At 42.1% G+C, this 14,348-nt stretch overlaps 1 protein-coding gene across 8 annotated transcripts in view; it reads left to right on the top strand.

Moving 5' to 3' along the window:
- HDAC4 (histone deacetylase 4) overlaps window positions 1-14,348 on the top strand; it is a 321,662-nt gene that overhangs the window by 224,492 nt on the left and 82,822 nt on the right. For all 8 annotated transcript variants that reach the window (XM_053283223.1, XM_053283225.1, XM_053283224.1 and 5 more), the window contains one exon: window positions 13,168-13,422. In XM_053283223.1, coding sequence (XP_053139198.1) covers window positions 13,168-13,422 — 255 coding nt within the window. The remainder of the gene's footprint in view (window positions 1-13,167; window positions 13,423-14,348) is intronic.

Genomic DNA, 14,348 nt, shown 5'->3' with positions numbered 1-14,348 from the left:
GAATTATGTGTTTAATGCCTGAAATTCTAAGAAGCTTTTGAGAGGAAGATAAGCTTATTTCTGACACAAAAGTAGTAGTTTTAGCATACCATGGGAAGAATGTGTTAATGTCTATGCATGGGTATATATGTATGCACTTGTACACACACATACACACATGGGTGAGCTTTATGTCAGTGTGCACACTAATAAAAAAGCTTATTTCTGTTACTGTAGCCATTTGAATCCTATAACTTTGATTAAACACAACTCTTTGAAGTATAAACCAGGCTCTACTTAAAGGGAAGTAATTCATGAACATTCTTATTTCTGTTTGTCAAGCTATGACATTCCTCCCTTCCTTGTTCCTCACCCCTCCTTTCTCTCACTGCCTTATTGCAAGCTTTTGACTCTTGGAGAAAAATCCCTCATCAGTTTGGCTTTCAAAGTGCTGTGGCTTGATTTATGGTGAATAGATTTCCAGCTTGCTCATAGTTACAGTTCTAGGATTTGTTTTTTTAAAAGAAAGAAAAAGACTAAGCAGGAGCTATATTAGCCTAAAGCTTTGGCTACTTGTGCAGATTTTTCCCCAGTGAGAAAAGGAGAGACAATGGGCGGCGGGGAGCACTTTGTTTATAGAGCAGAGCTAAGACAAGATGATTACACAAGCCACTGACGTCATTTTTGTACTTCTGGAAATGTGCCACTGCTATGCATGTGCCAGACCTGGATTTCATTCAAACTAACATACTGATGTGTTTTAGAACTGTTATTTCCATGGAGATTTCACTTGCTGCTTTCCAAACATACTTTGTGGAGCAAAGCTTAAAATTAAAGTTATTAGAACCCATAGTTGATGCAATTTCTTTGCACTAAATATATTCCAGTTATTTTGTGTTGATTTTAAAGATTCCTATTTCCAGCATTGCAACAAACCATGTATCTATGGCTTGTGGCAATACTGGAAATAAAAAAAGTCTTCATTTATTCAAGCTTCCATGCAGACCTTCCCATAATCTGATTTCTACATATTATTCCTAGGCAGACTGCCTTTTTAAATCAATACAGTAGTTTAAAACTGAATTGATGCTGTGATAGATTACATTGATTTCTAGCTTAACTGGACAATTTCCATAATTTCAATCTATACCATAATAACTACAACTACAACTGGTTTGTTTTATCCAGACATTGAGTCCTTCCCAAGGACCTGGGATGGCTGAATTTTATTATCAATATTGTTGTTATTATTATAGATATTGTCTCAAAATATAGTCTGTACCCAGTAAAGTTGCTTTTTGTAATTGGCTGATGGTGATTTCTGTAACCCTATGGTGTTGAGGTGCTCTTCAAGTTGTTTTGGAATTATTATTATTATTGTTAATAATAATAATAATAATTCGATTTCTATACCGCCTTTCCAAAAATGGCTCAGGGCGGTTTAATAATAAAATAGTTGTTTTGCCTCATGAGAAAGCATTAAAGTCATGCTGGCCTAGGTCTGTGCAGACCTGGTCAGTGCTACCTGGTCTGACATTTGGGGGGTTTTATACCTGAAACATGTTCCATATTGTGCCTGGTGAAACCTCTTGGTGAGCATAAAAGTGTATTTCTTCTCTGACATACACATTTCAAGTTGATCTTTAAGTTGTGGAATTTATTTTTGGGACTTTATTTTTTTTAAAGAAAATTTGTAATTAGTCTCCATTTTTCTTTCCTTTTTAAAATTTGAAATGAATTCAATTCAGCCTTGGAACTTCCTATTTGAGTGTGGTATAAGTAGTAATGATGTCTGAGCTCTTAAGAGGCAGCTGGCCTATGTGGGGAAGGGTGCTGTTTAAGATACGCAGATGGTGCTTAGTCAAGACTAGTTTGAATGCTGTCCAGTATTGTGAAGGTTTGGACAATCTTCATATTGATTTTAACTATAAAGTAATAAAAACTGGCCATCTGGAATCCTACACAGCACTTCCCAGTCTTCTAAGTAAGCATGTCTCAGGGCCATTGACTGGGTCCAACTGAGGGCAAACCCAAGTGCAAGCTAGATGTTATAGATTATGTAAGAAGATATTAAAAACTATAGTGTCATATGCTGGTGAAATCTCTCAAAGATTGAGAGATCTTTGAGGCATTAGGCCGGGTGTAAAAACAAACCCTAAATAAGTGCATCATCTTTTGAATGATTCAGATTATTATTCTTTCACACAGTCTTTAGGTTTTAGGCTCTTTAATGATGCTTGGAAGAATATCATCTGTGACACCTGGTTCTTACTTGCCAGCTATGCCATCACTGATAGATCAGTTTCAAAGGACTGTCACCAAAATGGATGATCTCTTTGTGGAATAGGGAGGGCTGTACTTAAAAAAAAACAAAAAACCTTACACTTAACCATTAGGGTTGCTGTGAGAGGGCAGTGAATGGGATGGTTGACCTTCCACCTCTGTTATTGCTCTTGCTTACTGTAAGACATTGAGCAATTTAGTCCTGTGTTGAGAGAATAGGTTCAAGTTGGTTTTGAGAGCTATCTGGTGAGATATGTTGTCTGTATTCTGTGTTTCTTAAGTAGTGCTTGCATTATAGTTTGTCATTTTCTCTCATTCTTCTCCCTTTCTGGGAGTGGGGAAGATTATTTTGATAGTGTTTTGTGTATTGGGTTGGAGCAATGGATGTGTATTTGAGGAAACTGACTGGGTAGATGATCCAAAGCGATCTTCTTGGCAATGGCCTAGGTGATGAGATGAGGCTCTGGACAACCAAACTGCTTGCCCACAGACTGCACCCACTGTGCAGGCAACTTTGCCTGCTTGGGAGCAGGAGCACATGCCTGGCCACTAGTTAAGAGCACACCAGGCCTATTGCTGCAAGCAGGAATAGGGGCCCCGGGTGATGCTGTTACAGGTGCTTCAGCATGCACAACATCCTAAGATGTTTAGGGTCTTTCCCCATTCTGACCTCTGCCCAGCAGTGGATTCAGACAGCATGAGTTGGGTCACCATGGCAGAGCTCAAAGTGGTTGCACACCATGCTGCCTTTGAAGCTGGTCTGGCCACATTGTGGTGGTGGTGGTGGTACTGGAGCTGCTAATTTGTTCTGGGGGCCACCGCCACTGGCCTCCATCCAGGGCTGAGATCTCAGACCGGAGGGGTCATACTTGCAAGAGGGATTGGTGAAGATGGTGATAGTGATCTGGCTGGACTAGCAGCCAACACCAACACCTCCACTGCCACAGGAAGAGCTTCTTCCCCAACAAGGTCCCTCCCCACCTAATTCTACCTCAGTCACCACCAGCAGCTGTGTTGCAGGACCACTCTCTTTCGGAAAGGAGGGCCTGCGTACAACCACATCAGTGGGGACAACTCTGAGAGCAGGCACCTCTTGCCATCACCCACCATGGCCAGTGGAGAAGAGAAGAAGCACCTTTAACCTAGGTAGTTTAAAAAGGGATGCGGATTTATGCTGTATGTGCCACACACAGAGCTATCTATAACACTGTAGTGCGCGCGCACACACACACACACAGAAAAATTAACCACCCCTCCCAAATAAAGCAGGCTTTATGGGGGGGCTTTTTTGGAGGGGAGTGAGCAACAATGGGGTAATTCAAAGGGAAAGGAGATTACTGTGGCCTCTCCTAACCCACCCCTCCTGTCCTACAGTCTCAGTGCCTAATACCTAAACCCCTTCCCCAAACTATGCGCTAGACCGGAGCCATGTAATGTAAGCCATGTAAACCGCCTTGGGGTTTTCTTTTAACGAAAGGCGGTATAGAAATGTAAAAAGAAAGAAAGAAAGAAAGAAAGCCGCAGTGGGGAAATGACTTGATTATCAAGCCAGAGGCTGCCGGTTCAAATCCCCGCCGGTATGTTTCCCAGACTATGGGAAACTCCTGTATCGGGTAGCAGCGATATAGGAAGATGCTGAAAGGCATCATCTCATACTGTGCGGGAGGAGGCAATGGGAAACCCCTCCTGTATTCTACCAAAGACAACCACAGGGCTCTGTGGGCGCAGGGAGTCGAAACCGAATTGATGGCACACTTCACAACCTGACCGGGGGGAGGAGAGTGAGGCATACCTTCTGATGTCTTCTGCTGGAGTCTGGCCAGGTGCTGTTCCCTGAGGAACCCAGGCTGAGACCAGGACTTAAGAGCTGGGAGTAGGGCAGGTGGGTGCCAGCAGGAGGGCACCCTCCCACCCAAAAAAATAAGGGGGGGGCCTAAAATATACCAGGGAAACAAACAGAGAGAGACTGGTAGGCTGGGCACCAGAACACATCAGCCTACCAGGAAAAAAATGAAGTGCACAGCAGCAGCAAAGGTGCAGCTTGGGGCTGCAAAAGAAAAACAGCACAGCACCCCAGTTATTAAAGCCACTGGGGCTGCTGGTCCAATTTTTAAAAATTGTTTGGGGGAGGGGAAGAAAAGCAGTTGTTGGCACTGCAAATTTTAAAAGGGAGAAAAAAATAGAGACAGATAAGCATTCCTTATTTCTCTCTCCACTGGCAGGCCCTCAAGCCACGTGTTCTGCTGCTGCAGTCTCTCTGTTCCAGTGATCCAATCCCCTGATGTATCCTCTTCAAGACAGTCATACTATAGTCTCTCTGTCTTTCAGAGTCTCCTTAAATACATTTTGAAGCTCGCTCCTTTGGCTTCCACCCACCCCAGCCAATGGGGGCAAAGTTGCCCATGAAAACACTTGATTTGGGTGATAACAAGCCAACCAAGAAGCAAGGAGATCGCAAGCCAGTCAGAAGTCAGTGCCAGAAATCCAAACAGCAAGGGGAAAATATGCCTCCAAAATGGTGCTTGAAGCGTTTGGATCGAAATGGGGTTGTTCTGTTTCAAGATCAAAATAAGCCCTTTATTTTAAAGGTGTGCTGTTTCAAGGTCAAAACAGTCAACACGGCCATCTCGAGCTTAAAACGTTTTGCACATCTCTAGTGATTCCAAGATTTCCCCATAGAGTTGACCTCAAAATTGAGTCAAAAGCACATCTACACAACAAAAGCCACATATAATGATTTCTTAGGTTTGCTACTATATTTTTCAATAGGGTGACGTAACACCAGTACATGATCTACTGTTGAACACCCTGACCTGAATCCGGCTTTTGCTTCTCCCAAAATACCTTCATTCTCAATCCAGTCTTGTAACTTCAGATTCAGATGCCTTGCATAAAGCTTGCTCACTATACTAATTAAACGTATTGAGCAATAGTTTGTGGAATTATCTCTATCTGCTTTTATTGGTACTATTATGACTGAAGACTGCCCCTTTCATTCAGGCTTTTGGCCAATGAGCTGTCCTTTTAAAAATATTAGATACATTTTGTTTTGTTTTTATGTATTTTTAAATTGCTTCATTTATTTATCATATTTATTTATCATAATTTAATACCACCTGATATGTGCATCTGTAGGCAATGTACAGAGTTAAAACAAAACAAATATAAAACAGTAAAAACAGTTAACATTTCACAAGATAAATAAGAACAATCTCATAAGATAAAAACCTTCTGAACAGTTTAAAATTAATTTCAGTTAATTTAAACTAAGCACCTGAGAAAACAGCTGCTTCTTGAGGGTCTTCCTAAAAGCAGAGAAAGAGATGCAGGGAGCATATTCTAAAGCCCTGGGGCAGCCACAGAGAAGGCCTTGTCCTGAGTCACCACTAAGCGAGCCAGCAGCAACCATAACCAGATCTCTCCAGATGATCTTAATAGGCGGCAGGGTTCATGACAAATAAGATGCTCTCTTAAGTACCCTGGACCTGAGGCATTGAGGACTTAAAGAACATAAAGAACCACCCTGAGCCATTTCGGAAGGGCGATATAAAAATCGAATAAATAAATAATATAAATAAATAAGTACAGCCCTGCTGGATCAGGCTCAGGGCCCATCTAGTCCAGCATCATGTTTCACACAGTGGCCCACCAGATGCCGCTGGAAGTCTACAGGTAGGAGTTGAGGGTGTGCTCTCACTCCTGCTGTTACTCCCCTATAACTGGTACTCAGAGGCATCCTGCCTTTGAGGCTGGAGGTGGATTATAGCCCTCCGATTAGTAGACGTCTCCTCCATGAAGTTATCCAAACCCCTAGGTTGTTGGCTGTCACCACATCTTGTGGCAGAGAATTCCAAAAGTTGAGTATGCTTTGTGTGAAAAAGTACCTCCATTTGCTGGTCCTAAATTTCCCGGCAATCAATTTCATGGGATGACTCCTGGTTCTAGTGTTATGTGAGAGGGAGAAGAATTTCTTTCTATCCACTTTCTCCACTCCATGAATGACTTTATAGACCTTTATCATGTCTCCCCACAGTCATCTTTTTTCTAAACTAAATAGCCCCAGGTGTTGTAGCCTTGCCTCATAAGAGAGATGCTCTAGGCCCCTGATCATCTTGGTTGTCCTCTTCTGCACCTTTTCCAGTTCTACAATGTCCTTTTTTAGATGTGGTGACCAGAATTATACTCAGTACTCCAGGTTTGGCCACACCATAGTTTTGTATAAGGGCATTATAATATTAGCAGTTCTATTTTCAGTCCCATTCCTAATGATCCCTGGCATGGAATTGGCCTTTTTCACAGCTGCTGCACATTGAGTCGACACTTTCAACGAGCTGTCCACCATGACCCCAAGTTCCGTCTCCTGGTCAGTCACTGACAGCTCAGATCCCATCAACGTATACTTAGTTGGGGTTTTTCGTCCCAATGTGCATCACTTCACACTTGACTACATTGAACCTCATTTGCCATTTTATAGATAATAACCAGCACTTTGTATTTTGTTCAGAAACATATCAGCAGCCAGTCCAGTTCTTTAAAAATCAATGTTATGTGATCCCTTTGAGTTGTCCCAGAGACCAGACTGGCTGCCACATTCTGTACTAATTGTAGTTTCTGGACTATGTAGCACCATTACAGTAGTCAAGCCCAGAGGATCTGGATCGTGATCCATTGAGATCCATAAGAATGGGTACTGTGCCTGTGCCTGTGCAGGATCCTCATGATGGAAATGCCATAGCTTCTCACATCTGCTCCACGCCTCCAGCATGGTGCTATTTAAGGCGGGCCAGATGCCATGTTCCTCAGTTCTTTTCTGACCGCCATTGTGAACAGACCTTGTGCTATCGCTCCTCATTCAGATTAGTTCCTTTCTGAGAGTTCACAATGATCTAAAAAAAAAAAAAAAAGATTGTCTTTTCGGTTATTGGCTATGGAACAGCTTGACTACGACAATGGTGCTACTGTTTATGGAAATGGACTATGGCTGAAGAGAAAAAAACCTTTAAGAAGTGTGAGGGCTGCAACGCAAAACTCCCCTCGAAAGAGCTCCATGACTTATGCCTTCTTTGTTTGGGCGAAGGGTATAACGTCACTTCATGCAAGATCTATTTGTCTTTCTCGAAATAAATGAGAATGAATCGGGCTCTTAGGATTCATGCTTTGATCTACGATTATATATTGAGCCTCTCAATGCCAGGAGACCCCCTCTCATCAACATCAAGGTCAACCTCATTGGTTGGACTGCTCCATCAAAACAGTCTAAGCCTTCAGCATCCTCTTCGACTTCAGAGACTTTCAAGAGCCCTAAGCCTCCAGGTTTCTCCCAAGGGAGCACTTCAGCAGGGCATATGAGGGATAATAAACTCAAACACATACTCCACCGCCTTCACACTTGATGGTATCTTCTACTGCCCGGATGGTGGTCTGTGACCCTAAACCAAAAACATCCACTGCAGAGACACAAACTCAATCACAAAAGCCAAGTCTGTCAACAGCTTTGACTGAGACATAGGCGCTAATCCCTACGTCACCTGCACAGTCTTCCTCTGAACACCATGGCTCATCGGATTTTGAGTCTGATGCTGATGACCCAGACAGCCTAGCAGACCTTCCTATTGATGTTCCATCTGTTACTCATGTGTCTCCTACAGAAGAAATGAAAGCTTATCATTTACAAATAAAAGAGATGGCTGATGTCTTGTGCCTGTGTTTAAAGTCTCAGATGGCAACCACTGACGACCCTGTCTATAATTTCATGGTAAAACCACAATCCACACAACTGGTGGCTTTACCGATACTTCCTGTGGTCTCCAGGGCAGCGCAATACACATTTCCACTCCCACCTCTAAGAGATTAGAGAGTTTGTATCATATCTAAGACTCAGAAAATACTTACCTTCTGAAGCATCTGGCTCCAAATTTGCTAGTCATCAACTGCACAACATCCAAGAAGTTGGGAAGACATCACACTACACCTGAGAAGAACATTAGACCTCATGGGCAGGAACATATACTCCACGACCTGCCTGTCCATCAAGATAGCAAAGTACTCAGCCTGCATTTCCAAATATAATCACTGCCTGTGGGAAGACCTTCAACAGGATTTGGACACATTATCACCAGAAGGTTTTAAAAAGTGATTCAAAGAGACCATGACTAAATATTCGGCACTCACACTCCATCAACTCAGCACAGCAAAACATCTAGCCGAAACTGAGTCTAGTTCTATGACAACTGCTGTGTTGATAAGACAACATGCCTGGTTTCACTCTTCCTCATTACAGAATGATATGGAGACAATAGAAGGTCTGATGTTAGATGGAAGAGGCCTCTTCAGTGAGGAAACAGACTCCACCATGGAGAAATTGAAATTCATGACAAAGACCTTTACAGCTTCTTCTTTTTCATCTACCTACACTTCAAGATACAAGTCGTATTCTAAACAGAGGCCAACATTTAGACAACGACAGGAGGGACTTCAGGAAACAATATCACCTTTACAACAGACGTCCCTACCAGAACAAGAATAACAACAACCAAGTACAACGTGCCAAGGAAGCAGAGCCTCAGAAGCATCTTTAAGGTTTGCAATTTCCCACCTTCATCTCCTGACCTGATCCTCCTCAACACCTCCAGCAGGGGCGATACCATCATGGCATGCAACCAACTCCTCTAGGTTTGCGACCCCATCATTACTGTCAGCGACCATCTCTGTCAAGCTTGCACATTATGCCCCTGCATGGCACTCCATAACATCGGACTGCTGGGTCCTCAAGATAGTTTCCATGGGGTACACCATAGAGTTCAAGGTGATTCTGGGATTCTTCAGGATGAGAGTCACTCAACCAACCTCTTCGTTGAGGGAAGAGGTGAAGGAGCTACTACCGTAACAAAGGGTGCAATTACCCCTGTCTGATGGGTGCACAGACAAGAGGGTTTTTACTACCGGTATTTTCATATACCAAAGAGGGGAGGCGGAATCCGACCGATTATGGATCTTCGCGACTTAAACAGATTTGTCTATGTGAAAAAATTCCAGATGATAGCGTTGCAGGAAATCTTACCTCTTCTTTATCAAGAAAACTGGCTTGCTACACTGGATCTAAAAGATGCCTATTTTCACATTGGCATCAGGAAGGCACACAGAAAATATCTAAGATGCACTGTGGGAGATCAAGTATACCAATACAAGGTATTACCCTTCGGCCTTTCTTCTGCCCCCAGAGTATTTACCAAATGCATGGAAGCGGTGGTGGCTCACCTGAGAACGCAGGGCATTACAGTCTTCCTGTATTTGGACAACTGGCTTATAACATCAAAAGACCAAAACAAGTTATGTTCTCAGACATCATATGTATTAGATCTCCTCCAAGTTGGGATCCATACGCATCAGCACTTTGTCAGGATAAATTCTGGTAAAAAGTAAATCTATAAGCTGTATATAAGCTGTTAGTTCACTAACTAGTTTAGCCATTGTTATGGCTATAAGGAGGGCAGTCTTCAAAGTCACTAATTTGATAGTATCAGATTTTCACCTTAACCAAAATATCAACCTTCCAACATTCTTCAAGGATCCTTCCATACCTTTGGAGCGAGCTATGCACTCTCTAGATGTGCAGCGAGCCTTGCTATACTACCTAGATCATACAAAGGTTTCAGGACCACCAAACGCCTTTTTGTCGCTTACAAAGGCTCAGCTAAGGGTTCCTGCATTTCTAGACAGAGAATGTCCCACTGGTTAGTGGAACTAATTGTACTGACTCATAGATCACAGAACATGGATCCTCCAAAAGCTATCAAGGTTCACTCCACTTGTGCCTATGCTTCATCTGCTGCATACTTATCTGACATAACTTTTAAGGACATTTGCAAAACAGCAACATGGTCCACAGAGTTAACATTCATCAAACACTATGCCATAGACTTACATTCTGTGGCCGAGGCTAGCTTCGGGAGAAGCGTTTTAAAGCGGGTGTTACAATGATTACTACTGCACACTCCTCCAAACTGTACTCAGGTCCTGTCATTGTGGATCTCTGACATTCTCAGACCTTCACCCCTTCCTGTTACTGGCTAAAGTTTGGTTTTGAAACTGACTGAGGTTTGGTTTTGAAACTGTCCCACCACCACTTTCCTAGGTGCCTGAGTGGGCTGGGTAATCCCAGAAGCTGGGCTGTTCAGGATCCTACAGGGGTTTGGGGAAAAGGTTAAGATTTTGTTTAAAATTGCCACCTTCCTCATTTCTTTTGTGGGTTGGGGACACCCATGGGGAACGATGGGGTGTTTCGAGCTTCTCCATTGTTCCCTATGGCCAGAACAAGCTGCACTCATAGAGTACATGCACACAAGCTTTGCATTGCAATTTGCAATGCATTTTGCAACCCTGTCTTGAAAAACACTGCAGAAGCAGTGAATCAAGGAAATCTGTTCCTCCCAACACAGAACACACATTTCAAACACAGTCCGAACATGATGAAAAAAGAATCACAGACCCAGAATAATCCACTGCCAGCCACAGTGCCTGTGCTGCAGTAACACCCTTGGCACAAGTTGCTTTCTCACACTCAGTTATGACTCCTTTATGTTACTTTCTAGCATTGCAACATCTGCCACAGCAGCACCCTTACTTAGCAACAAGCATAGCCATAAGCTCAATTAGAACAACTCCAGCCACATTTTGATGAGCACACCTTGCAGTTCAGATTGCAGAGCAGTGAGTGAAGTACAAGTTTGTCTCAAGGCCAGACAGCAGTCACCAAACAAACAACAACTCAAGGGTGGCGGGCACCCAAGTTCTGCCTTTGACAATCTGAGATCCAGCAAAACCAGATAGTTATAGCAGCAGTAGCACAGCATATTATACTCAGTGATGAGAAAAGAAAACCACAAAATCAAACCTTTCCTCCCCCCTCTCCTGATGTATCCTCCTCAAGAAAGACACAGTATAAGGGCTGTCACTGCCTCCCAGTTCATTTGAATACATTTTGAAATCTCCTCCTTTTGTGTTCCCCCCCTGCCCCAATTCTTCTTCCCCCCAGCCAGTGGAGCCACAGTTGCCCATGACAACACTTGATTTATATGATGACAAGCCAACCCAGAAGCAAGGAGATGGCAAGCCATTTGGAAGCCTGTGTCAGAAAACCAATCAGCAAAGGAAAAACAGGCCTTCAAAATGACACTCAAAACATTGAAACGTTTTGATCGAAATGGGGGGTTTCTGCTCTGAGCTCGAAACAGGCCCTTTATTTAAAACTCAAAATGGCCCATTTTGTCAAAACATTTCAATATTGATACATTCCGCATGTCCCTATTCTGCTGCATCTGGTTGTACCAGATATTTTGTTGTATCTGGTTGTACCAGCATAGTGTAGTGGTTAGAGTGTTGGACTAGGACTGAGAAGACCCGGGTTCGGATCCCCATTCAACTATGACACTCACTGGGTGACTCTGGTCAGTTATGTATCTCTCAGCCTAACCTACCTCACAGGGTTGTTGTGAGGATAAACATAACAATGGACACCACTCTGAGCTCCTCGGAGGAAAAGTGGGATATAAATGTAAATATATCTATAGCTATATCTAAATAATATGTTTTATCTATGGTATGTTCTGCTGTTGTATGTGATGTCTCATGGCCTTATGAATATGCTTTAGATCAAAGAAAGATCAGAACAAGTATTTCTATTGCTGTCTTGGATGGATGGATGGATAGATAGATAGATAGATAGATAGATAGATAGATAGAACCAGAATTATTGATTGTGAAATTGTTCTTTGGAACTGAATTTGCATGCATTCTTGATTGGCAGCATTTGAAAGCTGTTCTGGATGCGACTAGTGAGGTTTATATGATTCAGTACTGTATTAAGAAATCTATACATTGTGACATGTTATGTTTATATGCAGTAACTGGTGGTAGCATTCAAGGAACTACTGATATTTACTGTGTATCTGCCCTAATTCGAACATTTCCCCCTTTCTTAAATATCCTGAACTCAACAGGTTCAGGATTGTGGGTTAAGTGATTTTATCATTTTAGGGATGTGCAAACTGATTTGGTTACAAATTGATTTGTACCTGAATCTAGCTGATTCGGGTTATTTGGAGACAAAACAAATCACCCCTGTGGTCCATTGGTTAGATTCAGGTACAAATAGAATCGCTCTGATTTGATTTGAATCGATTTGAGACTCGGATCCTGCCTATTAATTCCCCCAGATTCCCAGCTTTCAATTTTTTAAAAAAAGCTAAGCTCTAGCCCTTGTAGAAGTGGCGTTATGGAGCAAAATGTGTGGACACTATTTTTCAAGTGTTTGGATTCTTTGGTGTATAATAACTTTCTCTCAATGAATCCCTATAAGGATTCATTACATACCTTAATCTTTTCTATTCATCTTGACTGTCTTTTCGACAGTGCCAACTGTCAACTGCTATGTGCCAACTACACCCCACTCCCACCCGCAAGGCAGTGGGGTACTACTCATTTTATGTTCTAGGATTTTTTTCAAGCGTTTAGGCACTTTGATGTCTAATAACCTTTCCTCATAATGAATCCCTATAAGGATTCATTACACACCAAAGAGTCTAAACACCTCAAAAATTCCTAAGCAAAATAAAACTATAATAAAATTTCATTTAAAATGTTATATGAGATTCATAGTTTGTTAAAATAAATTTAGGGTTTCATAGTTTATTAAAATAATTCAACCAAGGATAAGTTGTGAGGAAAAAAATCTTCCATTTTTCACAATATGAAGAGGTGTTTTATTATTTATTTCTCTATGTAAACCACATTGAGTACTGTGATTGAAAACAGTTTATCAATATTGTAGTAGTAGTTTATTTGATAAGACAGTTTGTTTTGAACTGAGTCTCATTTTTAGTAGTAAGTTTTGGTAAATATTTTCAGATGATACCAAAATCAAATGAGTCTTCCCGCCAGCATGAAAGTCATCCTGAAGAGACTGAAGAAGAATTACGAGAACAACAGACATTCTTAGAAGACCCATATATTGACAGAATATCAAACCAAAAGGACATTCATGGGTTGACCAATATGGTCCAAGTGAAGCAAGAACCTGTTGAAAGTGATGAAGATGGAGACTTGCAACAAGAACTAGAACCAGGGCAGCGGCAAGCTGAGCAGGAGCTGCTATTCAGACAGGTAAAGCAATGCGTAGCATGGTCTTTTTTACTCAATTCAATTCAGTGTATTATGATCAAATATCAGCACAGGTCTTTATTACTTAATTAATATTGTCTGTAGGCTTTTATATATGTTGGTTATTGTAGATATGCAGGCTTGAGTCTATTTTATAGTTAGAGACAGAATACATAAAAGGTGATATGCTCTTGAATGAATATTTAAAACCGAGGGAGCTTTTGCATAGCAGTGTTGAACAGAAGCAGTAATCTACTAACCACAGTTCTGTACTTTACTTCATTCCACTGTTCTTTGCCCTTGCATCACCACCTCATATATTTTTACTTATTTTGTCTACCTAGTTAGATCTGTAACTCTCTTATACTTCTCTGCCACTCTTCCTCTTTTGTCCCTCTTTCCTATCCTGTTCCTTCTCTTTCTCCCTCTCCCAAATCTTGGTAGATGCTGGTGATTAGGGATGTGCACGAATTCAAAACGGTAGTTCAGTTCAAATTTGAATCGAATTCAAACCAAACTGCATTCTGCTGAAATGGCTTGGCTAACCCGCTCTGTTCACTCTAATTGATTTGGCACTTTGGGCGGCAATAGTTGTAAAGGATATTCCAGTGAGGATACAAGTAAAGAGCTTGGGGGATCCACTGAAGGGGGTCTGTGATGAGAAAGCTTGTTTAAGGTTCTTACCTGCTCTCCCCCCCCCCCATACAGCCCAATTGCCGGCTGGATCAATTTTTAAACAGGCCGCCCGCATAGTCCTGGCCTCTGTGGATGCGTGGAGGCCATTTGTGTGTGCAGAAACCACGCAGATAGCCACAGAAGCCAGAAACGCACAATCGCCATGTGGGCAGCCTGTTTAAAAAGCGACCAGACCAGCAATTGGGCTTTACTGAGGGGTGGTGAGCCAGTAAGAACATAAGAACAGCCCTGCT

Source organism: Hemicordylus capensis, chromosome 1, assembly GCF_027244095.1.
Source record: "Hemicordylus capensis ecotype Gifberg chromosome 1, rHemCap1.1.pri, whole genome shotgun sequence".
NCBI lineage: Eukaryota > Metazoa > Chordata > Lepidosauria > Squamata > Cordylidae > Hemicordylus > Hemicordylus capensis.
The sequence above is the reverse complement of the archived record's forward strand: the minus strand, read 5'-3'. Positions and strand labels throughout refer to the sequence as shown.